The following is a 26139-nucleotide window of genomic DNA, read 5'->3' as shown; positions in this document are numbered from 1 at the left end:
CGAATAGTGGGACTGACCGTCACATTATAACGCCCCCACGGCTGAAAGAGCGAACGTGTTTGGTGGGACGGGGATTTGAACCCGCGACCCTCAGATGGCGAATCGAGCGCCCTAACCATTTTGCCAGACTGACGGAACAATATTAAACAATAACAAATAAGAAATGTTCGATCCCTATTATGAACCACTACCGTTGTTCATGATTATTGTAGTTCAGATGTATCCATTTTGTATTTAAAATATTTTTTTCTATGCGACAAATCGTAGGTTGTTGTTGTTGTTGTTTTTTTCCCTAAGTGCATGGATGGAGCAATTTTTTTGTGTTTTGCTTAATAGTTTTTTGTTGTTTTTTTTTCATTAATGATTAATATTTGTTTTATTTGACGATACTTTGGTAAACCTATTAATTTTCTATGCGTATACAGAAATCAGAAAATATTGGTTGTATTTTCAGTGAACCAATTCAGTAGTCATGAAAAAGGTAGATAGAAACCATAAGTGTGTGGTTTTTAACGACAAATACAGTCCGATATTTGAAAATAAACCAAGCATGACATAATAGGTTTAGTATCATTTTATTTTTTAACTAATAACTACGTAATTCAAACTAATAACGTACAAGTTAATTTGCAGTTGAGATACGCAATATTTAAAGTGTAATAAAACATAACTATCAATTGTTCTATAAAATTTGCAACGTATACACAGCATCATTTACAGATTACGGAAACTACTGATCCCCGTTTCTAGGACTACAGTCACGTAGTACACAAGATTCCGTCCCACGCATAAAACAAAACCGTGTGCTATAGTATAGTACAATGCTTGTGAAACTTCAGATGCGACTTTCTGGCCTCTACCTCTTCCGGCAGAAGTCCACCGCTTGTTCTACTGGATTCTTCCTATACTGAAATAGTCAACCGTCTCTTCTGCGAAAATTCAGAAGCAATAAGTGTGAAAGTCTCCATTTACTAATTGTTACTATTGCCAAAATTATATATAAACAAACACAATAACAGAGCTTTAATTGCAACCCATCGATTAAAAATTGCCAACTTTCTGAAAGGTTCTTAATTTTTATGTATTGTTGTGATCAGTTAAGTAGGAAGAGTTGAATATGTTTGCAATGATATAGTATAATTGGCAACATTTCTTATCCACAAAAAAATAATAAACTCAAAGCTATAACAAATCATCCTTTTCACCACCGTCATTTTCTCATTCAATAGTTACAATTATCCACCATTTTAATCTCTCACGTGCCTTTTCTCCCCCTGCCGGTAAAAATATTCTTCTCCTAGCAACGCATGTTTCAGACAAAAAAAAATGTAACCTTGTTCGGTGGCTCTAGAGATATATAATAGTTTTTACTGAAGAGTAAAACACAAACAAAAAATGAATAACTGAAATAAAAGCAAAAGAGGCGTTATTTCGAAGAAGGGGATCTTCAGTAGTCTCCATGGAAACAGACAAAAACTGTAACGTGTTTAGAACAACAAGCTCCAAAACCGCACACCCAAACCAATAAATTAAAACGCCTTTACCTACAAAATTAAGGCTGTGGTTACAAAAGAGAAAAGCTACTGCGATAAAGCTGTAATAATTTGCTGGTGCGTTAACAAGACTTCAAACAGAACTTGGTATTGGTTAAGGCTCATTGGTTTCCAGTTACACCTAGAAATTAACAACCTTTATGAGAAAGACAACAAAAGAAACTGAAATCATAGCAATCCCGTTCGATTATATATCTATTAAGTTCCACAATACAGCTCCGAAAAATTTGTGTGCTTTTACAGATTTGTAGCCATTACCAGCGAGAGTATATCTGTGTAGACCTAAACGGGGTGAATAACTATAATGTGTTTATTGCTGACATTTTCGTCTGTGGAGATTTCTTCATATTCAACCACAAAGTACAATTCATAATGAAATATAGTGGTAAAATTTATATCATCTAATATATCGAATAAAATATACAAATAAAAACGCTTACAAAAAGTTTACACAAACGCATTTATTAATTAAGTGGAGGCAAACAATTGGGTTATTATCGATAGGATCTGGATCGCTGTACTAGAAAATTTAACAAGTTTATCTTTTTTTGTAGTTTAAGCACAATGCCACACCATGGACTATCTGCGCTCTGCCCACCACGGGTAATCGAAATCCGGTTTTTAGCGTTGCAAGTCCGCAGACATATCGCTGTGCTATTGGAGGGCATACTAAACAAAATATTTCTCTTTTGTTTCCTATTTGTCACAAGAGTAAAACGATGATAATTAAAGAAACGTTATAAAATTTTACTTTAAATTAGTTTTAATCTTTAGCAGATGCTGCATTTTGAATGCCAAATTTAAGTTATAAAATTTTAAAATAACCAATAATTGTAAACTGTACATACTTGTACAGTTTACAAGTATTAATTTCCATACCTTCTCTACTTTTCTTCTTTAACTGGAAATAGTGTCTTATATGAAGTATTAGACAGAAAATGACGTGTTTAAAAAGGTTTGCCCACGTATTAACCAGCGTAGCTAATCCCGCAAACCAACAACTCCGCCACTTCAAAATATAGCGTTTTAATTTAAATGTATGCATTTCTGTTCATATCAAAGTCAGACTACAAAAAAATGATAAAGAATTTGCTGAAAAAACATCTATGCGATTCGCATGGAAATATAACAGGTATTAAGTCAGAGAATACAATTTATTTATACCCAAGTCGAAAGTATAATAAGAGCTGTTAACGCTAGGAAACTTATGCCGAGAAAAAACTTGCTTCTTTGAAGAAACCTACATGAAAATTAGAAGTAGGTAGGCCTATCAAATTCGAATCCTTGTTAACCGTGACTTTGATTTTATTTCCCCTGAAAACTTAATTAGTTTAAATAAAAGTCAACTTCTTTCAAAGATGCTTTTCATTCTTTAATATAAGTCCAAACTTTACGTTAAATTTGGGTCTGCTCTAAACATGAGAATAAATTAAACTAATCTCTCGGCTTCTAATAAATGCCTATTAATTGTCAGATATTTAGAAAACATTTGTAGTTTAACCCATGCAGAGATTGTTTACTTAGACTTCATGATTTCATGCACCCATATAGTTATTATTCTTCATTTGTAGCAGACTTACAACAACAGAGTCCATGCAACCAATTTTTCTTACAGCCAATCAGAAATGTTATTAGATATCAAACAAAATATATGTGGTCAGAGATCTATTTTATGTATATTGGGGCAATCGAACGGGTAATGGTCTATCTTCAGTCACATATTAATTTTTGAAAACCAGCAGTCACAAGCAAAAATGCAACAATAACTGAATAAGGACGACTTCCCCCATCGGGACATTATGCAAACTGCTGCAATGCATTTGACGCATTCTTAGAAACTGATTTTAAGCTCTAATTGTTTAGCCAATATGCAGCATATGATATTGCCCGGGCTTGTCCATTAATGCCAATTCACCCCTAAGAAACATTCATTATCTTGTGTTTAAAACTCATCACGTGAGTTACCGAATGTGATCAAATTATACACAAGAACTTGTCAGCAAATTACTTCATTTTTCAAGATATTTGGCCCCAATACATATGTGAGCAACTATACGCTGAATATTGTTACGACAGAGGAAGTCACGTGACGTTACTAGCGCAAGCGTGATTGAGTTTCTCGAATTATCGGGGAACCCGCGAATTTTGGAGAAGCCTCTTTGTTCGAACGAAACAACGGGTATTAAAACATTTCTTTAATATTTAATGCTTCCATTCATTTATTTCACTTTCAAAGAAACGCTTGTTCATTACTTGTATTCATAAAAGCAATATTCACTGTACAGGCAGGCACTGGTTAAGGCTCCGGTGGAGAAGTCAAAACCTAAAATAAATAAACTGTTGTGAAAAGTCCTAATATATCAATTATTCAACATCTTTTAATGAAGATATAAAAGTTAATTTTGTTTGAAATTAACTATATGATTCTTTGGTCATAAGGATGCCTTATCTCTAACTATGTAAATACAAACAAATTATTGTTACTGTATATTACTTTCAGCAACATAATTTATAAACTTAACAATCTGTATGTGGAAATCATGCAAAAATTAATAATTATATTAAATTTTTTTAATATACTTCACCAATTATTTACACTCTTTTCGTGATGTTAAGTAACAATGGTAAATATAAATGTTGTTTCTCATTCAACTTTTCCTTTGCAGTAAATTTATTAATTAAAATATACACTTGAGTGAAACTAGTGTTATATCTTATCTGCCACACAAGAAAGACAATATATATTACTGAAAAGATTCAGACATCTTTTTTTTAGTTTTAAATAGAATCACAAACATGGTTTAGTGTATGATTAAATCTTCAAATTAAAGTGAATTGAAACAAACTTCTTGGGATTTTCTGGGATTCTAAATGCTTATCTAACCATGTTGATATTTATTCATTTCAAGACTTCTAAATTATACTATTATTAAAAGATAAAATAATTAATCACAAGCTTTGTTGAAACTTGGCAAAACAAAGTCAAAAATCCATTTTTTTCATGTTCTTTACAGTTAATGAAATCACACAATGGCTTTTACATTTTAGAGGTTTATATTCCAAATTAGAAGACTGGTTAAAATATGAATTCATATCAAGAAATCTCAAATAACATTAATTTGGTACAAGTTATTGTCAAACTTAATTTCATATTTAACAATTTCTGGATTTTTTTTTTCTAAAGGAACACAAATCATAGATTTATACAGCCACTCAAGTGATAAAACTGGGAGGCTAGTTCCAAAATGGTTCACTTTCAAACACCTCTACTTACAGAAAAGGTTACTGTTAGTTACATCTGTTAAAATCACCAAGAGGTTACTCTCATATCTTCTTTTAAAATTGACCAATTAGGAGATGGTACATCCAATGCCAGCCAATTGAAGTCATCAACCATGTTCCAATTATTCTGTGATTTGTTAAAACCTGCTAGTTCAAAATGCTCATCAAGTTCTTTATAATCCCACGAATAAGGAGCAAATTTCAACTCAGTTGAATCTTCAATTATTGCTCTACTTGTAACATGGAGATAAAAAGTAACTCTTGATGTTGTGTGGACCCGCAACTGTTGGCAAGCTACAGCAAATATACAGTCTACACAGTCCTCAATAAACATAGATGTTGAGACAGGTCCAATTAACACTGTACACCCTCGAAGACCACTAGCATGGACAGTGCTAGGTGCTCCATAAATACGTACAATACAGTTTTCTAATGAGTTGAGTCCAACATCTTTCTTATTAACTTCATTTTGGTTCATTTCCAGATTCATATTTGAAAGTTTTTCAAAACCACAGTCATTAATATCAAATTTCTTTTCTTGTCGAACATGACTTTTAATTAAACTATCTATTATGTCCTTTCCAACACCTGCCTTTTTCTTGTTTTTAAATGCAAACTTTTTTTTTGGTAAGAATTTGCTTTCTGCATCTTGAATTGCTTCTTGAATATTTTTCAATGTTTCCTGGGCTACTCGGATATCATAAGATGGAAGAAACATTGTAGAATCTGCCAAAAATTTTTCAAGTTTTTGATAATCCTTTGAAATGGTTTCTAAAATACTGAAAACTTTACTTTTATCGGCACATTGACATTCATCCAGTTTTTTGTAAATATCTTGTTTGATCTGTGTGAAGTTACTGAAGTAAAAATCATTTTGTTCTTTAGCAGCAGTAGCCCTTTCTCTTTCAGCTTTCCTCTTCTCTTGTTCTGCTAACCTCATGTCTTCTCTTTTCTGAAGCCTGTCTGTTAGCTGATCAAATTTTGTTTCTGCCATTTTCTAAGATTTTATGAAAATTTCAATATTTTAACTAACGATTGCCAAAAATTGTATTTTTTTATTCCCACAATTTCTAACTTGATTTCAAGGTAATCTTCAGCTTCTAATCAGTGTTGGATAAGTTCAAAAAGTTCCTCTTTTGTAGACAACTAAAGAAAAATTCATAAATAATATCAAAACTGGAACTATAAATTCTCATTTTATACAACTTTTACAAACATTAGTTGTATACATGAAAGTATTTTTCCTTTATATTTGTATCAAATCAATGCACAGGGAGAATTCTGTGGGTACATGTGTAAATTTACCAACAGCCTACTCCTTGTCAAAGTAATTTATGTTACTTTACTGAAGGAGTAATTTCATTCTTTAAATAAGAATATGAAAATTCTTAAGATGTAAAGGTATGAGACTAATATATGAAATATAGTAATAAAAAAATCAGAATCTTATAGAAACAAATTTATTAATATTAGAACTACTGAGGAAATTATTTTCTAAAGGCATCTGTCTCAGTACTAATTTCACACCATTTAAGCAGTCAAAATGCATTATAAATCATAAACACTAGTACAGATTTGCTTTAATTTTTATACTAATTCCTTGCTACATGGAACAATTCTACTATGCAAGCCACTGGGTTGGCAAAAATAAAACAAAAATATTATTTACTAAGAACTAAGTATATAACTGAAAATACTATAGATTTGAACCATAAAGGAAAAATTATGATTACAGTTAATTTAGTCACAGTAACTACTTAAATTTAATGCTGAGCAATTAACTCAATTAATCAATTACCTATCAGCATTGATTATATTGATTAATATCAAGCAAATAAATTAATAAATCAAAATTACAATTAAACCAATATCACAAAACTAATTAACTAACTGAAATTAGTTTCTGATTGTTACTGTTTCTGATTATCCCAAATATCCAAGTAATCAAAATACTGCCATTATGATTTCTCATTAATATCTTTAATTAATTCAAAGTCATTCAGCTTTATCAATTAGTCACACTCACAAAAATAATCAATTTATTAAAATTAGTGTTTCTGGTTGTTACTAGTTTCCATTTTTCCAACTATCTACGTTGCACAGGAGAATAATTGGTTGGATGAATTCAACTGATTAATGAGATAAATGATTAATCAATTATCAAATTTCACTAATCACCCAGGTCTACTTAAATGTTTATATTGTATCATTAAATAGAAAAAATAAAAGATTGAACAAAAAGATCACAAAAACTAATCTTTTGAACAAAAAGTATGCTACCTTTTAATATCAACCTGAAAGAAACCTTTTCTTCTATAGGATTCTCCAACAAAACCTTGTAATATCCAAATATATGAGCACAATCTCCTTCTTCAAATACCCATTTAAAAGCTGGACTAGAAGAAAGGAAATTCTTGGTACAGGAGTTATATTCAAAATAATCTGCTAGTATGTCAGATTATAAATGCTCCTAGTAAGGAAAATACATGAAAATGTTATCATAAATGAATCAATGAAGAAAATATGGGGATATGATTCCCTTAATTAGACATACTAAATATTTTCTTCATCTTTACTTATTCATGATGAAGTTTGAAGTGTGAGAATTGTCTGTGATATGCTTTTAAAAGCTTCTATCAAAGCACCATGAGAAATGAAAATTTAAATACCTGAAACTTTTATTTTAAAAAAAAAAAAAAAAAAAGATAATTTGAAAATTTATTAATTGACACCACATAGAAAGCATTCATTTCTTTCAGATCATGCTATTTCTACACATCAGTGTCATCAATCAATTAGAGATCCAGATGGAGTGGGTGTTAAGAAATTCTGTAGAATTATATCAGAAAAGTTGTTAGTACAATATAATGTTTCACAGCCAAATTTAAGCATTACTTAAAGGTTAGAACAGTTAATTTATTGTCTTTCAGATTGGCTGATTAGAATTGAATACTTGTTAAATTGTATTAATGGGTAGAGGCTAGGCATCTGTGATACCATTAAGTCTTGGGTAAAAATATTATGTAGGTTAATTGACTGGGAAAAGGAAGTCTAAGTAGGTTTATTAGTAATATTAAACTAATCTTTTAAATTAAATTTAGCATACAAAAAATAAAAAATTATCATAACATGATAATTTTCCGACACTGAAACTATATTTCCGACAGGTACTTACTTCCACTTACATATATAGGTGTTCTCGTTCAGTACTGCCCTCTATTTGCAAAATTGTTTCACACGACACATCTTTTATTCCTACATACACTCTCAGTTCACAGGGTTTAACTGATTCACACATGCAAGTTATCATGCAACAAACCATTACCAATAGACGTGCCTCACAAAAATGACTCCCTCTATACTATTCTACCTAACTATCACTTTGGGTTTAGGCAGAAAAGTAAGCACCAGTAGACAGTGAGGAAGGAAGGATGGGAAGTGCAAGCAGAAGTAGGTACCTGTCAAAAATATATTTTCAATGTAGGAAAATTATAACTTCCAACAAGGTACCTTACTTCTGCTCACATACATAGCTAGAATCACACACTGAATAGGTGGAGAGACCAGGGCAAGGGAGAAAAGAGGGAACCCTCAAAGAAGAGGATGATACGTGGAAGACAGCACCACTTCTGTACCAGGAATACTCTTTGTCCAGACATGGAAAAGGTGAGATGGGAGGCAAAATTGAAGAGCACATCTCATTATGGGTAAAAGAAGGGATGTGCCCCAAGATGTAGTGTGGCTATAGCTCAACAGACCATACATGGAAAGTCAACTGCATCCAAAACTCTACCACCAGGAACTAACATCCACACGGGGATAGAACGAGGATCATACGGTTGGTAAGTCAATTTCAATCCAAAACTCAACCGCCGAGAATTGACATCTATGCAGGGGGAGGATGAGGGATCCCAATGATGTCTACACCAGCAGAGCACTACTGCCCAACTCTCAAATAAATAGATGCATTATTTTTATATTGTAAATTTGACATTCAGGAGGAGACCTCCATAGTTCACCATACCATCAGCTTGGAACTGGAAAGTGGTAAGGACTCTCTTACTCCACTGGAAGAAATGGGGGGAGGCACATTGGAGAATCCAGGGGAACGTTCAAACCGGAGACAGTGCAATGGGTGGCCACAAAACCCTATATAGAAAAGCAGACCAATAGTGGGGATGGGCAAGTATCCCGTTCGGCTTTACCCATGAAGTTCATGGGTGAGTACGGTCCAGAACAGGCATATTCAAGATGCAAATATATCATGAGGAATAACCTACAAGTGATCTTGAGGAACACCCCATCTCTAGTATACTACAGAACAGTGAGTTTAACAGCCATGGAAGGAAAATATAAAATAAAATCAACATGGTCTTTCAGTGCAAATTTGAGTCCCAAACTAAATAACTGAAGTATATCTGGCCGGACAACACTTGCCACAGAGCAGGATCTAGATCAAAACATGGGATAAGCCCTCCAAAACGATAAATAAGGAAAAAAAGAAAACTTACCAAGTTATAGTCACACCAAGGTCTGAAGAATGGCAACAAGCAGAAGATGATAACCTGACAAGGAAGAAACAGCAACACGATGCAGATAGTGAGAGATGAAAGTATGCAGAATGGTCCACATGTCCACAATGAAGAATTTATTCCAATGGATGATGCAGATGAGACTCTGGAGAAAGAGTAAAGTGCCTAATATAATGGGAAGACACCAGGGATAATTAACAAGAAGAAGGAAACAAGGAAGAATAAGCTAATCAAATTAAAAGTCAAACCCAATTGGTAGGAGTGGAAGGAGAAAGATCACAAACAGAGGATAGTTGCCAAGGGATGAATAGACGGGAACGGTTATGATGAAAAGAAGCCATGTGTGTGATAAAACTACAAAGAGCACGAATGGGACATAGAAGTCTATCCAGATTAGACCGGGAATAGAGGTGAGAAATGGAAGGAAGGAAAATCATTGAGAAGTAGGAATTACCCTCCCTAGCTTCCAAAGGAGGAATGATACAGAGTATGTGAAATATTGATGGCAAAGAAACCCGAACAACGACATCCACAGGCCAAAAGGAAAATGAAATACACTGTAAGGGATAAAAGAAATATGGAACAAGAATATAAAGATTCAAAAAGAGGTAAAGTAGGGTAGTGAAGCACTACATTGACATCCCAATCTGAAAGAGATGCACACCATAGAGGGCAACTAATCCAAAAGGAACGATACAGGAGGGACAAGGTATGGGAGGCAAAAACTTTAAGGTACCCAAAAAAACAAGAGGTGTGGGATAAGGCCACCCAATAACCTGCGATCAAGAAAACCAAAGACCCCTGATCAAATAACCAAGTAAGGAAATTCTTAATAATAGGAGCAGGGGAGAACCCCTGGCCCAAAGACCAATGGCAGAAGACATTCTACTTATGTTGATAAACCTACATGGAAGATAGTCGAACAGAATGTGCCAACAATGAAGCTACTTGCCAAGAACTGGATAAAAACCAGGTATGAAGATGAAGAGCAGGAATGGTGGGATGAACTACCTGGGGTTGGGGCTGCTGTACAAGAGGTGGGGCATTGGGAAGAGGCAATGGTGGAGCAGATTGGATCTGAAACAGCCATGAAAAAGACCAATATGGGGTAATCAGAAGGACCTGATACAGAGTGTATGATAGAAATCACCCTGGGAAGGAGATGGATAGGAAAATAAACACAAAGGAATTTATCCAATCTCGACTGAATGCATCAACAGCCAGAACAAGTAGATGAGGTACCAAAGGCCAAAACTGAAGTAACTTGGTCTTGAGGATATTGGCAAATGCATCTAGGTATGAGGTACTCAACTGAGTGCTCAACCACTGGAAAACCTGAAAATCTAAAAACCACTCCATCAGATAAATTTTGGCTGGGTGGGAAAACAATCTGCAACCAGGTTGAAAGCATCCAGAACATGACAAGCAAGGAGATGAATACTTTGCTTGTGGGCCCAAAACAGGAGATTCAATGTTTGAGAACAGGTGCCTCCCTGGTGATTGATATACACCATGACCATAGAATTGTCTGTATGGAGCATAACCAGAAGGTTGTGGGCAAGAGAAAGAAAATGATACAGACCTTTCTGTCATAAACCGTAGACCTGAAACAACTTGTTGTTCAACCCACAACCCCAGCTGTGAAACGAAGCATCTGTGAAAAGATGTAAATCCAGATAAGAGGGAGGATGCAGAACCTCACCAAAGTGTGAGCCTTGTTTAATCACCAATGCAGATCATTGACAAGAGAAGGAGAAAGGCTAATAGAAGCATCCAAGGGATCCCATGCAAGGTTCCATTGATCATGAAGAGTCCACTGAAGGGATTTTGCATGAGCACAACCCATGGGGATAAGTGCCACCATAGAGGACCACATCCCCAAAAGGAATAGATCCTCACAAGCAGTAATGAAGGGAGCAGTAAGGAAATTGATGACTGCCAGCTCCATCAAAATGAGTCAAGGAGAAGGTTGGGCTCGACTGAGAATAGTGTGAAACAAAACACCCAAATGGATAAGATTTTGGGTAGGAGCAATGATGGATTTCTCCAACTTGATCAACCAAGCAACCTGAGCCACTTCCGAAAGAAGCAAACGAGTGTGTTGGACAGACTCCAGCTCGGAATGAGCCAAGAGAAGCCAGTCATTAATGTAATGGTAAAAGCACAACCCTTGAGTGTGCATAAGACCCGCAAAAGCCTTGACCACCCGAACAAAGACATACGGGGCTGTAGCAAGCCCGAAAGGAAGAGTGCAAAATTGATAAACTACCCTGTGATGAACAAATCGAAAGCAGTGTCCAGATTGTCTTGATATGAGAATATAGAAATAAGCTATTGAGACATTGACCTTGATCATCCATAAACCCAGAGAAAAAGCCCACTTGAGATTTAGAAATGACTCCATGGTAAAACGAGGTAGCACACAGAAGCAAATGAGGTGTGACAGATCTATCACAAACTGCCAGTCTTCTTGGGGACCACAAACAGCCTGGAAAAGAACACTGAAGAAGGGTGAACTACAGGTTTGATGGCATGTTGAGAGAGATCTTGTACTGCCTCATACAGACACTGACATTTGGGAGGATCCCAGGCAATGAAAAGGAAATGGGTATATGAGACAATGGAGGAGGGGAGAGGAAATGGATGACAAGACCCTCTGATAAAATCTTAAGGACCCATGGATCTCTGGTGAAATCTCAACATAAATGAACAAACTGGAATAAATGAGCCACCACCAGACCGGAACCCACAGGTTAGTCACCAATATAGTTGGCGATGTGACATTCTTTATCAAAGATAATGATAAGAAGATAATCCCCTTGTAAAAGGAATGGGTATGGGTTGGGAAGGAGTAAGATTGGAAGCAGATACAGGGGATTGTTGAGGCTCTGTGCTAGATAAACGATCAACCAATGAGTTGCTTGGTGTCTCACAGATTCCACCCAAAATTCCAAAGTTGACAGAAGATTTCCAAAGACCGACAGATGGTGACAAAGTGACGAGGTGTAAGTCCCAAAGATTAGGAGATTGTAAACAAATTTGGGACAAAACTGCATCGCTCCTCAAAATATCCCAACAAGAGAGAGAAACCACATATGTAAAGAAAGAGCCAAAGTCACAAAACATGTCAACAAGGAAGAAATTAGGGCAAATGAATCCTCAGGAACCCATAGGAGTAACCATGGAAAACATAACAAATTCAGGTCGATGAAAAAGACTGTCAAAACAGTCATCATCCTGAACAAGTTTGGCTTGTTCAGGAGTAAATTGGGTGACACTGGGATAACAAGATTGGTTCAAATAATGATCATCCTCTCTTGACGAATAATTACTGATAAGTACAAATCAAGTTACCTTCACCTTAAGCCTGAGTAAATGTGATAATAGAAGGTACAACCTCCAATGTGCATTTATTTCAGAATTCATAATGTAAACTAAACACAACTGTATTCGTAAAGAAAGACAAACACAGAAAATTAATAAATTTCTGTAAATGGGTTTCGAAAGAGAAATAATACCATTACAAAATATGAAAAAGAGATAAACTACAGATGAAACTAGAGATAAACACTACAAATATTCAAATTTGATTTGAGAGAGCACTAAAGAAAAAAATCTTAACACAAGCACTGCCAAATGAGAAGTGATAGTTAGGTAGGATTGCATAGGAGTTGTGTGTGTGTGTGTGTGTGTGTGTGTGAGAGACACATCTATTGGTGGAGGTTTGTCGCATGATAACTTGCATGCATGAATCGGTTAAATCAAGTGAACTGAGAGGGTATGCAGGAATAAAAGGTTTGTGGTGTGCAAAAAAATTTTGCAAGTAGAGAGCAGCACTGAATGAAAATAGCTAAGCACGTGAGAAGAAGTAAGATACCTTATCGGTATTAGTTTTAATGCATTTATGGATGGTACTTCAATACAATTTTTGAGTGTCTAACTTTTAATTTGTTGGCTTTTAAGACCTTAGGTGGTATAAATAAAATCTTATAATCATAATTCACTTGCTTAACCTAGTTCACATCATAACATTCATTTTTCATGAAAGTTGATGATATAAATAGCATCCAGACCACTATCAAGTCTGTTGTATCCCAGCTGACCTGATTAACCCTGTTACTGGGCAAAAGGCCTTTTCAGAATTAGGTAATGCAGATGTAGTGTTTTTGACATATTATAAAGTATTGTTCTTTACTTTCACTCATAAGTTCTTAGAATTACTATTATTAATTGTACCTTTTGGGGCAAAAATGGTCAAGAACTGTATTATAGAATAAATGGAGCATAAATAGGGTTACCAAATTTTAAGTGAAAAACTTGAACTTTTTACCGTATAGATTGGCACTGTAACATCTCTCAAACAGTTTAATTATAACAACACATTTTTAACCGTATGTGAACTTAGGGAAGAGGAGGTTAAGAAGGGATAAAGTGTTCTCACTCTTTGCATTTTAAATACACAGACACATTGTTTGTTAATAATTTTTCTACTTAAGGAAAAATAATAATAATTAGCAAAACCAAATCCTAAATTGTCTTGAATCTACAAAAAAAAAAAACGTTGGTTCTTTGTATTATTTTTACCTGCTAGGTAGGTCTTCAAACTTCAATTCCTGTGGTTGCCCAATGATAGGTTAAAAAAATGTAAAGTACTTGGAGAATCACTTGACAAAGAACAGGTGATTCTCCAACTAAAACTTAAAGGAGACATAAAATAATGCCATACTGTACATATGAAAGGACATTCAAAGTTTTGATTAAGCCAAGGAAACTAGATTAGCAGTATCTACCTCAAGTTTTTAAAATAATCATACAGGTGAACAGTTATTATTAATTATTCATTGCCAACTTTTCAGCACAAATTTACTAAATTTTATGAAATTCTTAATTAAAGAGCATTTAGCATCACGTGATATTAGCTTAAGCAATTAGCATAAATAATGATTCTTCATATGGCTGTACCAATTACATGGGGGTGATGATAAGAAACTATTAATCTAAATTCCGTGGCATTACTACAAAGGATGCTATTAACACTGTTTTAGAGAGGAAAAACTACCACTATGTATCTTAAATAATCTGGCTGGTTCTGTAAAGCAAAAGTCTGTTCCAACTAATAGGGTTGTGATCTTAAAGCTATCGATTGTTACTTTCTTACTTGTTGTAGTTTGTTGGTGTGTATTGACAAAAGTTATATTTAATCAGAAACACTTTAGGTGTGAAAAAAAAAGGTGTGGCCGAAAGAGGATGGAGTGTGCAACTTAAAGGAGTGAAATCAAAATTGGCAGCCAAACTGGTAGCTACACTTAGAGCATTGATAAGAATATTATAGCAAACATTCATTATTAGTTAGCTAGGCTACATATTTTGTTTTATGCACGATCATGCCCAAAGTTGAATGCAAAATGTGGCCTGTCTAACTAATGAATGAATGTTTGCTGTAAAATTCTTATCAATGCTACAAGTGTAGCAACCAGCTTGGCTGCCAATTTTAATTTCATTCCTTTAAGTTACACACTCAATCCTGTTTTGGCCACCCCCTTTTTTTCAGACCTAAGGTGTTTTTCATTAGATTAGGATATCAAAAAGGACTTTTGAAGAACAGTAGGCATGTAATGTTGAAATAACAGTAAGGATTTATTTAGATATGTGAAATGAAATCAGCATTTCAGAATGGGAACTAATTTTTGAAAGATGGGAACAATTTTTGTTGATCATGAAACTGCCGAACTCTTAATGTTTTCTTACCAGTTTTCACCATAGAGGATGTCTTTGAATCCTAACTCTGAAATCTTGTTCTAGAAGTGTGTGATAAGAATGTTAATCCAGCATTTGTTTCAAAATTCTTAACTAATAAAATAAATAAGTGTTTTCGACCTGATAGTATTTACCCTAATTTTAAAAGAGGTTAAGGATCAGATTTCTGACCCATTTTGGATAAGTTGCTGAACAAGTTCTGGCAGATTGAAAGGGGGCTAATATTACTCCAGTTTTTAAATGGAAGGAAGAAACAGTTAGTCACATTTCAATGATGGGAAAAGCTTTAGGCTAATAGAATATATTTTGTAGTATAATTTGATGAAGTTTTAAGTTTTTGTTAGACAATCATCATGGTTTTACAAACAGAAGATTGTGTATTGTTAACCTATTATCTTTTTTTTTTGTGATGATGTTACCTTTTATCTAGATCAGAATAAAGGACTGAAGTTAGTTTACTCAGATTTTTAAAGGTTTTTAATGATGTGTCACAAGAAATATTGTTGAAAACATAACCTCACTCAAAATAATGAATATAAGTTAAATGTATTGAAGGTTGGGTGCATGGGAAGAAGGCAGAAGTGAAATTTATTAGTGAAAGTTCAATCTAACTAATACTTCAAGTGGTGTGCCTCAGAGATCTGTGCTGTAATCATTCCTATTCCTCATTTACAGAGATTTCATAAAGGAAACATGCTGAATATACAAGACTGTTTAGTTTATTTGGTAATTTAGTATTTATTCATTATAAAAATTATAGTTATGACAAGTTTCGTTACATAGCTCTGTACGAGTCATGCATTGTGTATGGAGTTTAATTATTAGTTGTACTAGGTTTTAGTAATATTGTTGACATCATCTCACTCACAGCTTCCAAGTTTTTCGTGTTGTGTGTAATATTGTTTTCACTAGAGGGCTATATATTTCTAGATTTTTCTGTTGTGTGTTATAAATATGTGCAGATACAGAGAGGAAATTAAGAAAGCAAGTTAAGTGAGAGACAATCAGACAGATCTAGACTGAGTGATTGGCAGTCTAGCCATGATGGCAATTTCTATAGAAGTTAGTAAAAAGTTAAGTTAGTGAAAGTGAAGTTAGACCGCGTGCTTGTTAGTTTCGCTGTAACAGTCAATACTTAAAGTGAGTTTCACTGTGGTATTATAATAATAATACAGATAATGGAGAATAATTTGTCTTGTCAAAAGGTGTTATAAAGTAATTGAACCCACCTGTGTGGACTTTGACGAAAAGGAGACAATTATTTAAAGTTCTAGATACAACTGTGGTAAAATAAGTGAATTTATCACAGATTGTACAGTAAGAAACAGAAAAGAGAAAAATAATTCATCTTGTCAAATGACTTCCAAAGTAACTGAACCAGACTGTGTGGACTTTTGACAAGAAAAGATAATTATTTAAAGCTTTAGATACAACTGTGATATCCTATAGCATAAAGAATTTTTGTACATATGTTTGATTTGTTTTGAATATATTATTTTAAAACAAATGGATTGTGTGCTATCCATTTATTGTTGACATTTATCACCAACAAGTCACAAACACCTACTGTAAAAGATTCCCAACCCATATTCAAAACCTGACAAAACATAACGTTTATTACATTTATCCAAGATGGTTATTGATGCTTAAAGATACTTTCTCAACAGTATAGAAGTATTGATTGATAACTCCTGTCTATAAATACTCATTTGTATAATCATGTCAGTCTTGTCTTCATCACATCTCGGAGTGAAATAATTCTAGCCATTACTTGAGTTTGAGTGAATTATACTTATGAAAGAAAATTCAACAAACATTGAAGTATGATTGGATAACACTTGTTCACAATAGTTGCCTTTCCGCACAGTCATTACCAGATGAACAATGAATGATATCCAACCAAATCTGTACTTTTCCTTCTAATTTTTGTGTTTGACCAGAATAGGGATTCTTACTTATATAAAATATGCTCCATATTGTTTATTAGAAACTACAGAAAATATGATCAACTTCAATGGTGATAAAAACAACCTTTATATTATGCTGAAATGCAATGACAAAATCCTGCTTTTTGCTAGGTGACAATACAAAAAATCCACATATATGCATTCATTGCAAAACTCATGTTAACTCATAAAAACTGGGACAAGATGGCCTAAAGTAAAGTTAAAACAAAGGATAGACTTGACCAGATAAATCTTTATTTATATTAAGGGTAAAACTTGTCTGCCACCCCATTCCCTTGTATCACAAATGTCTCCAAAACCTTTTTACGCAGATTGTAAAAAGTTTGAAACTTAATTTTTTTACTTAATGAAACCCACATACTCACATTATGACAGAGATAGGTACTTAGTTGGGAAAACAGATATGTTTGTTGATAACAAATTTCTTAAGTCTTGCTAGCTATAATGAGAATGATTTCAGAAAGAGATTTGGATTGAGTGCTTAATTGGACAAACACATGGCAGATGGTACATAATAATATTAAGTGTAAGGTTATACATAGAGATTATAGTATATATTACACACATAATCTATATAGGAATCCTGTTAATTATAAGGAAAAGGTTCTTGTAGTATCGGCTGATACAGCTCTCAGTGCACCATATAGCCCAAATCTGTGCAAGATTACAACATCTTTAGTACAATCTGAAATGGCCATTAAATAAACCACTTTACAGATTATTCCATTATCAATGTAGTTAATGAAAAGAGCAAACAGCAAGGAATCTTATACAGAACCTTCTGCCTTCTATCACACAACCACCTTTTATTCAGCCCACCTCCTGCTCTAAATGAAATCTTCTTAAGATGGTTGTAATATGTTCTCTTTCATTCACTAATATCCTTTGCAACCAGTTCTCTACTATTTTTATAGGCTTCTAACCTTTCATTCTATTTAAACTTTTTTAATTTGTAATGCTTTTAATTAATTTTCTTTGAAAGCTATTCAGACTTAAGTTTGGTATTTTAACTGTTTTGTTTTTCCAATTTAAACATACTTGCTTTCTACTTGAAGCAATTTGTTCTTAAAGGATTCCCATTTCAGAAAATCATGTCCAGTAAACAGCTTGTTCAAATTTACATGAAATAGTTACTTTTTCTTAACATCAAAATTAGCTGTTATAACGTGGGGAGCTAAGATACTTATTAACATTGATCTTAACACAAAATAAAACTTCAAATTTAATTTTACAAAGACCACTGGCTCTCAAATGTTCCCCTTAGGTAAAACTTTTTAATTATCAGTTGGGATTTAACACACTGTCAGTTAGCCTAAAACATGATTAGTATTTACATTAGTGACACTTAAATCTCATTCATTGAAATGTATTTTTTTTTAAATAATTTGCTACTAGCAAGAAATTTAGACACAGTGAGATGTTTTAACAGATGCTCTACCAAAATCTAGTAAATTTTTATTTGATGACATATAATTCTTAGTTTGAGGCAAATGAAAGATGCCAAGAGTCACCGAGATAAAAAAGTTCATTAGTTATTTTTAAGGAGGCAATACAAGTATCTAAGCTCAAAACATATTTGACATGAATGATTTTATACTCATATAAACTATATAACCAATGAATAATAATACTGGGCATGTGAAAGATTGTAAAAAACATCAGAAAAAGAAAATGGATGAAGTGGTCAACAATTCACCAGCTTTTTTACTGATGAAGGAGAAATTATAAAGCTAATTGGGATGAGCTCTTCTTAAATCTCTTTGTTGACAAAAAAGTAATTTTTAAAAAGTTTATGAAACTTGTTACATAAAGTTACCAGAACATAACAATAATTATCCTGAAACTTTGAAATTTAACAAAAAGTTTGTGGGAGATTTAACAGTTACCTGTCAACAGCCACTATATATTGGGGGATGTTAATGATTATTGGAAAATTGCTCATGTGATCCTTATTTCTAAACAACTACTGAATAAATACTGTAGAACCACCACAAAAAAAATTATACAAATGAGGAATCCCATTTGATGGTGAATAAACTTATAAACTAAAACATAATTTGTCTTTCTTGTTTTTTTATCTTCCTTTATAGCCCTTTTAAAAGTTCATTGAATCACATAAGCCAACATTTCCCAACCTTTTGTCATCCATACTCCCCCCCTTTAATAAATGTGATTAACTGCATGCTTTTAAATGAGTGAAAGAGCGAGTTTAGTTATGAAATATAATACACCGGTACACATTAAAATGTTATATGTGTTGTAGTAACAACTTATTATTTTCATTAATAAAAAATATATTAAAATGCTTAATTTTGTATTATTGCACTATTGATTATCCTTATCACTCGCACCTTCCTGGGGTTTGCACCCCACACTTTGGGAAATGCTGACATAAACTGTTTTCATACAGAAGTTTGCTATTTTACATTTTCAAAAGATGTAACATTATGTTAAGTAAAACAAATCAACATTGAGTACAAAGATGATTTAGTCATAAATAAAATAAAAAATGTGAAAAAACTAGTGAATGTATTTTTTATATGGATATCACACTGACTAAATAGACATACGCCTGTTTAGAAGTGTACAATACAGCTAAAACAAATAAGTTTTATAAAAATGAAAAGACTAAATGCAACAAACGAACGAGATTTACAAATTGGAGGAATCATTAAATTAGCCAATTCAGAAACATTATTGATGAATTTTTTGGAACAGTGCAAAAGTCAGAATGAAAAATTAAATAACAGAGAAAGATTTACACTTAAAATTGATCAGACAAGAGAAACATAGAAAATTCTTTGGTAAAATCAGATACACTGGCCAAAAAAAGAAAAAAAGTTGATATAGCTGGCATTTTACCAATCAATTATCAATGAGCTTTAGATCCAGTTGAAAGGTGATTCTAACAGTAACACATTGGTACCTCATTAAATAATCATTTTAGGGTAATTACTCATTATGGGAATTTTTTCACAGTTTTAAAAGTGCAATTGAAGGGGAACTCAACATATACAAGCAATACTTTCCAAATATGGGATAATCAAAAGTACAATATGAATTGCTCTTTTGCACAGAGACAAAACTATAGTTAAAATTACTAGTTTCTTACACTTTTATCAAACCCTGTTCATGTATACAAACTACTAATAATTTAATACTTTACACAATTCTGGACAAGATAAAGCAAACTCACATTTTTTATATGCATGCAAACAATAATAAATGTTAGGCATTACTTGGAAAGCTGTACAGATTTGGCCTCCCTATCTAATCTTACTAAAGACCTATAGGATGATACAGAGATGGAAGAATTATCTTATAGGAATAGTTTAAGATCTTCTAACTTTTTTTTTTTGAGGAAGGAAGGGTAAGAAGTGATCTTTTTGAAGATTACAAGTTTATCCAGGGAATAAGTAAGATAAAGGCCTCTGACTTCTTTGTGCTATATAATACATACTAAAAAGAGAAAACAAGGGTTTGGAAAAGAAAGGCTAGGCTCTAGTTACAACATTTTAAATTTTCTAACAGGGTGATTGACTTGTGGAATGAGTTGCCGTCGGAAGTAATGAAAGCAAGCAACTTACAGGAATTTTAAGAGGGGAACCAATGACTTCCTTAAATGTAAATGGTAGGTGCGTTTAAATTTGTACTTTTTTGTCAATTGTGGGTTTGTGATAACAACCTTGAAGAGCCAAATAGTATCTTATTGTCTATAGATTATGAGAAAAATGAGTCAAAAGGGCTATGAAAGTGATGTTGATAGCATCTTATGGTTCAGGGCTTTCATATCTCTTTCCATATGTATTCCTTTCAGTAAACCTAATTTGGATTCTTCCAATGTAAAAATCATAAGCAGTGTCTCTTGCGTTTACAATGAATAGCTATAGCACACAGATACTAAATTATCAGATTGCACTCTGTAATTATTCTAAGCAACTACTGAATAAATACAGTAGAAAAACCACAAAAATTATAGAAATGAGAAATCCTAATTGATGGTGAATAAACTTATAAAATAAAACATAATTTTTCTTTCTTGTCTTTTTATCTTCATATATAGTCTTTTTAGAAGTTTATTTAATCACATAAACCAGCATTTCCCAAACTTTTCCAATAATACTTCCTTCCCCTCACACTCTAGTTTTATACCAACAAAAGTTTCTCTTCTCTGCCCATCTAAGCATTAGTATGAATTTTACCTCACTTGCTCCAGCCTTTATGACCCACTATAGTGCTCATAGCAGTTTAAATCATGTGATTCTTTCCCATGCTCCACTGAGAAGCAGTAACAAAACTGGGTACTCAAAATGTTTACATCTCCCAGAAAAATGAAAGTAGCAGACAAAGCTGCCTTATACAGAGAAACAGATGAAGGTGTCAAACCTTTGTCTAATAACTGTACCAGAAATCAAGAAACATGTGACACAGAGGGACAAGAAGGATTAAAACCATGTCCAAGAGACCACTTACAATAAATAAACCATTTCCTTGATAAACGTCCAATGAAGAATGCCGAACGGATTGAGTTAATAAAAATGCCTCCAGAGAGGTCAATCCCTGACATTGTGCAACAGACCACATAAAATCCAGGCATAAAGCCAAAGAATGGTGATCACCAGATTTAGAATGTCTGACTGAGGCTGACATAAGAGGGACAGCCAGAGAGGAAGCAGAAGAGGTTGGCACTCCTGAAGATACTGAAGGAGTGGAAGCCAATATGTCACCACCAGAAGATCTCAACAGGATAAGGAGCAAATCAGTGCAAGAACTTTGGATAACAAATGAATCCCAAAGCCAGAAGGTGAGGGGCAGGAGACTAGAAGGACGGGAGCTTGGCATTCCAGTCAGTGACAAAAGCATCTCTCTGAGGCTTCCCGAGATGAGAGCAGATACAACAAAAAACTTGTGGATGAAGTATCCATTCTGTGGGAAGAACTTTGTTGGGATGAGATAACTGATTGACAACTAAATTCATAACAACTGAAACATGAAAAGCAAGGAGAACAATTTGATAATTGTGAGCCCAAAAGAGAAGATCCAATGTCTGAAAACAAAGAGATCTGGAGTGAATGCCCCCTTGCTTGGAAATGTAGGAGACCATTGTAGTGAAGCATTACCATCTTCCCTCACAACAATTCAAAAGCCAAAGACCATGCTCAAATGTTCATTGAACTGCTAGAAGCTCTAAAAGATTCATGAGAAGAGAAGAGTCTTCTTCTGTCCATAGGCCCTTGAATTCCATATCCCCAACACAAGCTCCCCATCCCTGAAAAGAAGCATTTGTGAAGACGTGTGTGTGGTGGGGGGGGGGGGGTGTCAACCACCAGCCAAGATCAAGCATGCTGAAAGCCAATAGGATCACCAGATAATCCAGCACGTCCATGCAAATGTTCCATTGGTTCTATAACAACCACTTTAGGGAACACATGTGGGTCCAATCCAAATGAATGAGTGATTCCAAGAATGCCCACATCCCCAATAGAGATCAAATCGCGCACAAGCCTGAATGCATAGAGGAGAAGGTTAAGCCTGACTGAGATGCGGATTGAAAAATACCCCTAAATGTATGAGGTACTGGGTGAGGTTAAGAACAGACTTCTCTGAGAAACCCAGCTGTCACTCCTTCAGATAAAAGAGCTTGATTGTGAAGGTCTGCTAAGTGGTTAGAAGGATCAAGAAGTAGCCAGTTGTCCATATAATGGTGAGGTTGAATGCCCTTTCAGTGAAGATGACATAAAAAAGATCTGACTATCTGGCAAGAGAAGTATGGGGCAGATGCGAGACTGAATGGTAGTGTGAGAAACTGAAAAACCTGTCTCTCATGCACAAAACAGATACTGATGGGAAGACTCCATGATCAAATATGAAGATAGGCATCAGCAACATTGAACTTCATCATCTATAGACCAGGTGCAAAATGCCACCATAGGGAAATGCTGGAGGAAACAATTGAGATGAGAAAGGTCAATGACAGGTCACCAACCACCTGTCTTTTTCAGTACTACAAACAAATGGGAATAAAAACCTTTGAGAGAATAGTCGACAAATTCTGTGGCCACTTTGAGCAGAAGATCCTGGTTGGCTTGTGCCTGACTACCTGATGTAAGGCAATCCTTGGAGAGGGGAAAGGCAACTAGTATGGTAGACAATAGAGGAGGAGACATGAAATGAAGGAACATGCCTCTCGTAAGAACCTGAATGATCCACTGATCGGTGGCAAAGGTCTCACAAACAGACACGAGCCTGAGTCTGAGTTGAAGCCCCATAGGGTAGTCACTGATGCCTTGTTGATGCTCCACAGAAGCGGAGGATGCCCACTGATAAGGTTGGAATCTCACTTGTGATCCGATAGAACATGGAGCCAAAACAGGAGGTCTGGAAACTCAAATTGAAGATGCAGTAAACTGTCCTGTAGAAGATTGGAAAAGGTGAGAGGCCAGTGTCGATAAAAAAGAGTGGAGATGGGCCACATCTACCTAAGATTCCATTTCCACCCTGCAAAATTTGAATGCCTGAGAAAAGGAGGTTCTCTTGTGATCTCTAAGGGCCAAAGAAAGAAGTCAAGTTCCCTCAAGCATTTGCATCTCTCTCCAAAAGGTAAGGTCCCAGCAACAAACCAACCAAGAGACCAATGAGAAAGCAGAAGCTAATAACCTTACCAAAGTAGAAGTCAATAAATCATTAAGATCCTTTGATAAATTGAGCACGAAACTTGTGAAAGGCCTCAGTCAACAGGTGCAAAGAAGATAAACACAAAACTGTTGGAAGGGACAGTCTAATCTGGGAAAATTGAGTCAGGACTAGAACTCCAAATAGGAAGAAGAAGAAGATCTAACCTCTTAGAATCTAAACATGGATCCTCTAAAAGATGGAAAGCTAAGGCATGCTGATCTGATAAATGGGGAAGACAAGGCATGACATCAACCTCTCTCAGTTGATCAACAAATCTCAGAGCATGCACAGCAATGTCTAGGTAATCAGGCAAATGACTTTCCCCATAAGCCACTGGGGAAATGCTCAAGACATTACAAACTTGATGTACTAGTTGCAAAAATGGTGCAGGAGCCAGAAAAGTTGAATCCAAATTCTTCCCAGTCCACCCCTGGGCAGAGAAGAGAAACTTTTGTCGGGATAAAGCTGAAGTGTGAAAAGAGGTAAGTGGTTTTCGGAAAATAAGTTTTCTGAGGTAAAAATGTTCATTCATTAAAATTTAAAAGTTTTATTTAATCAAGTTAGTGTAGCCTAGATACCTGAAAAAGAGAGAGAGAAATGGTGGATTTTTCATTCTACGCACACAAAAAATATGTATACACATAAGATGTGCCTACCCCTTTCTAAGCTTTGGCTTTTTAACCTCGAGTTAATGCAGACAACTTTACAAGTAAAATAGAGATTTTACCTTATCAAATTAAAAAGGTTGACAACTTATACAAGTAAGGTTTGCATTTTATTACGTTGAAACAATAAAACAAGAAAGACTGAATTTTCCTTCTTTACAAATGCAAGTGTGGGATGCTCATCTATACTCTTATTGTTATGGTGCTTTTGTCTGCATACCTAGTAAAAGTGTAAAGTATATAACTGATGTCATTTAAAAAACACTGGGAACAAATGTTACACTAATGCATAACTGAATTTCGCGCAAAGCTACACAGGGCTATCTGCGCTAGCCTTCCCTAACTTAGCAGTGTAAGACTAGAGGGAAGGCAGCTAGTTATCACCACCCACCGCCAACTCTTGGGCTACTCTTTTACCAACGAATAGTGGGATTGACCATCACATTATAATGCCCCAACGGCTGTTATATTAGTGATAAATCATAATGTAATCCTTTTCGAATTTTCATCTTTTTAAATTATATATTTTTTTCTTTTAGGAACATCTTGAATTAAAACAAGTTCAATTTTTTAAACTTTCCCAAATCCAACCCATATCACCTTCTAACTCATTATTCCAGTTCCCTAATAACAGTAATAGTAGTAGTAGTACCATGATGGCCTCAAACTCAAAGTCAAAATCAGTCAAAACTAGTTTTCTGAAAATTTTTCAGAAAAATTACGAATATTGCTTACCCAAATATCGGCAACATGTACTACTACTAGTACTAATATATAGCAAAACATCAAAACTAATTTAAGTAATTATGCAAATATGAATAACAAGTCACCTCTTCCACGGAGGTTTTCTTAAATCAAAATAGTATTTTAAAATACAGTTCTTACCTAGCAAAAGTACTGTGATTACAAATAACTCTTAAATCAACTCAACGTAAAATTAAACACTTACTGAAAACTAACGTTAGGTCTAATACTCTTCGCTAAATGACGTCACAATTCTTCTGACACAACAGGAATGCATGAATAAAATACGCCGATATAAAATTTTTGTGATATTTAGCATCCAGCTAAACTCGACTATGAAGAGGAAAATTTCAAAGAAGTTTCAGCCTCTTCGAAAAATTTACACTAAAAGAAAACCTAATTCGAAAAAAAAATTAAAATGTCCTGTGTTTCTACAGTCAAATATTATAGTTGTCGTACATATTTATATCAATGTCAAAATATAATAACAAGTTTCTGTTTGTTTGTTATTTAGGACAAAGCTACAACAAAGGCTATCTATGCTGTGTCAACCACGTGTATCGAAACCCAGTTTTTAGTGGTGTGAGCCCTTAGTCTTACAGCATGTAGCCACTGTGGAACATACACTAATAAGCTACAAATGCATCTTTAATCTAAGGCTAGAGTCTACAAACAGTCATGAGTGCCAGAATAAACTAAATGCAGGTGTTACGACAGCGGAAGTCATGTGATCTAGTAACACGTCATAAGCTTCTAGAAAATGCATGTCTTTTCGTGAAGTCGTGAAGCCTCGAGTGTTTACTAGATTTTCGGTATTCTTGTACATAAGACCGCCAAGAAGTGACGGCAACAAGGTAACTGAATTGCAGACAGAGATAAAGACGACAATTGAGTCAAGCGCGTGAATCGTTCACTCGTTGTGAATTATAGCGTTTGTTTAAATTATAACGTGACTGTGGAAATC

General features: G+C 34.4%; 1 protein-coding gene across 7 annotated transcripts; it reads right to left on the bottom strand.

Annotated features, from left to right (window-relative positions):
* Window positions 1-566: 566 nt before the first annotated feature.
* On the bottom strand, window positions 567-25445 carry LOC106458145 (tubulin-specific chaperone C-like). Of its 7 annotated transcripts, none has more exons than XM_022384293.1 (4): window positions 25317-25422; window positions 7116-7231; window positions 4828-5981; window positions 567-929 (listed from the first exon to the last, which is right to left on the bottom strand). In XM_022384293.1, exon 3 carries the CDS (start codon window positions 5827-5829, stop codon window positions 4861-4863), a length of 969 nt encoding a protein of 322 aa, XP_022240001.1. In that variant the 5' UTR covers window positions 5830-5981; window positions 7116-7231; window positions 25317-25422; the 3' UTR covers window positions 567-929; window positions 4828-4860. The 7 variants fall into 7 exon arrangements, with proteins under 7 accessions (XP_022240001.1, XP_022239999.1, XP_022239998.1 ...); XM_022384291.1 differs by lacking the exon at window positions 567-929 and adding an exon at window positions 1075-3876; XM_022384290.1 differs by lacking the exon at window positions 567-929 and adding an exon at window positions 9347-9512 and having other exon boundaries at window positions 1075-5981; window positions 25317-25375.
* Between the last annotated feature and the right edge of the window lie 694 nt (window positions 25446-26139).

Source organism: Limulus polyphemus, unplaced genomic scaffold (assembly GCF_000517525.1).
Source record: "Limulus polyphemus unplaced genomic scaffold, Limulus_polyphemus-2.1.2 Scaffold420, whole genome shotgun sequence".
In the NCBI taxonomy this organism is placed as follows: domain Eukaryota; kingdom Metazoa; phylum Arthropoda; class Merostomata; order Xiphosura; family Limulidae; genus Limulus; species Limulus polyphemus.
Note: the sequence above shows the minus strand (reverse complement) of the source record. Positions and strands in the feature narration are given on the sequence as shown.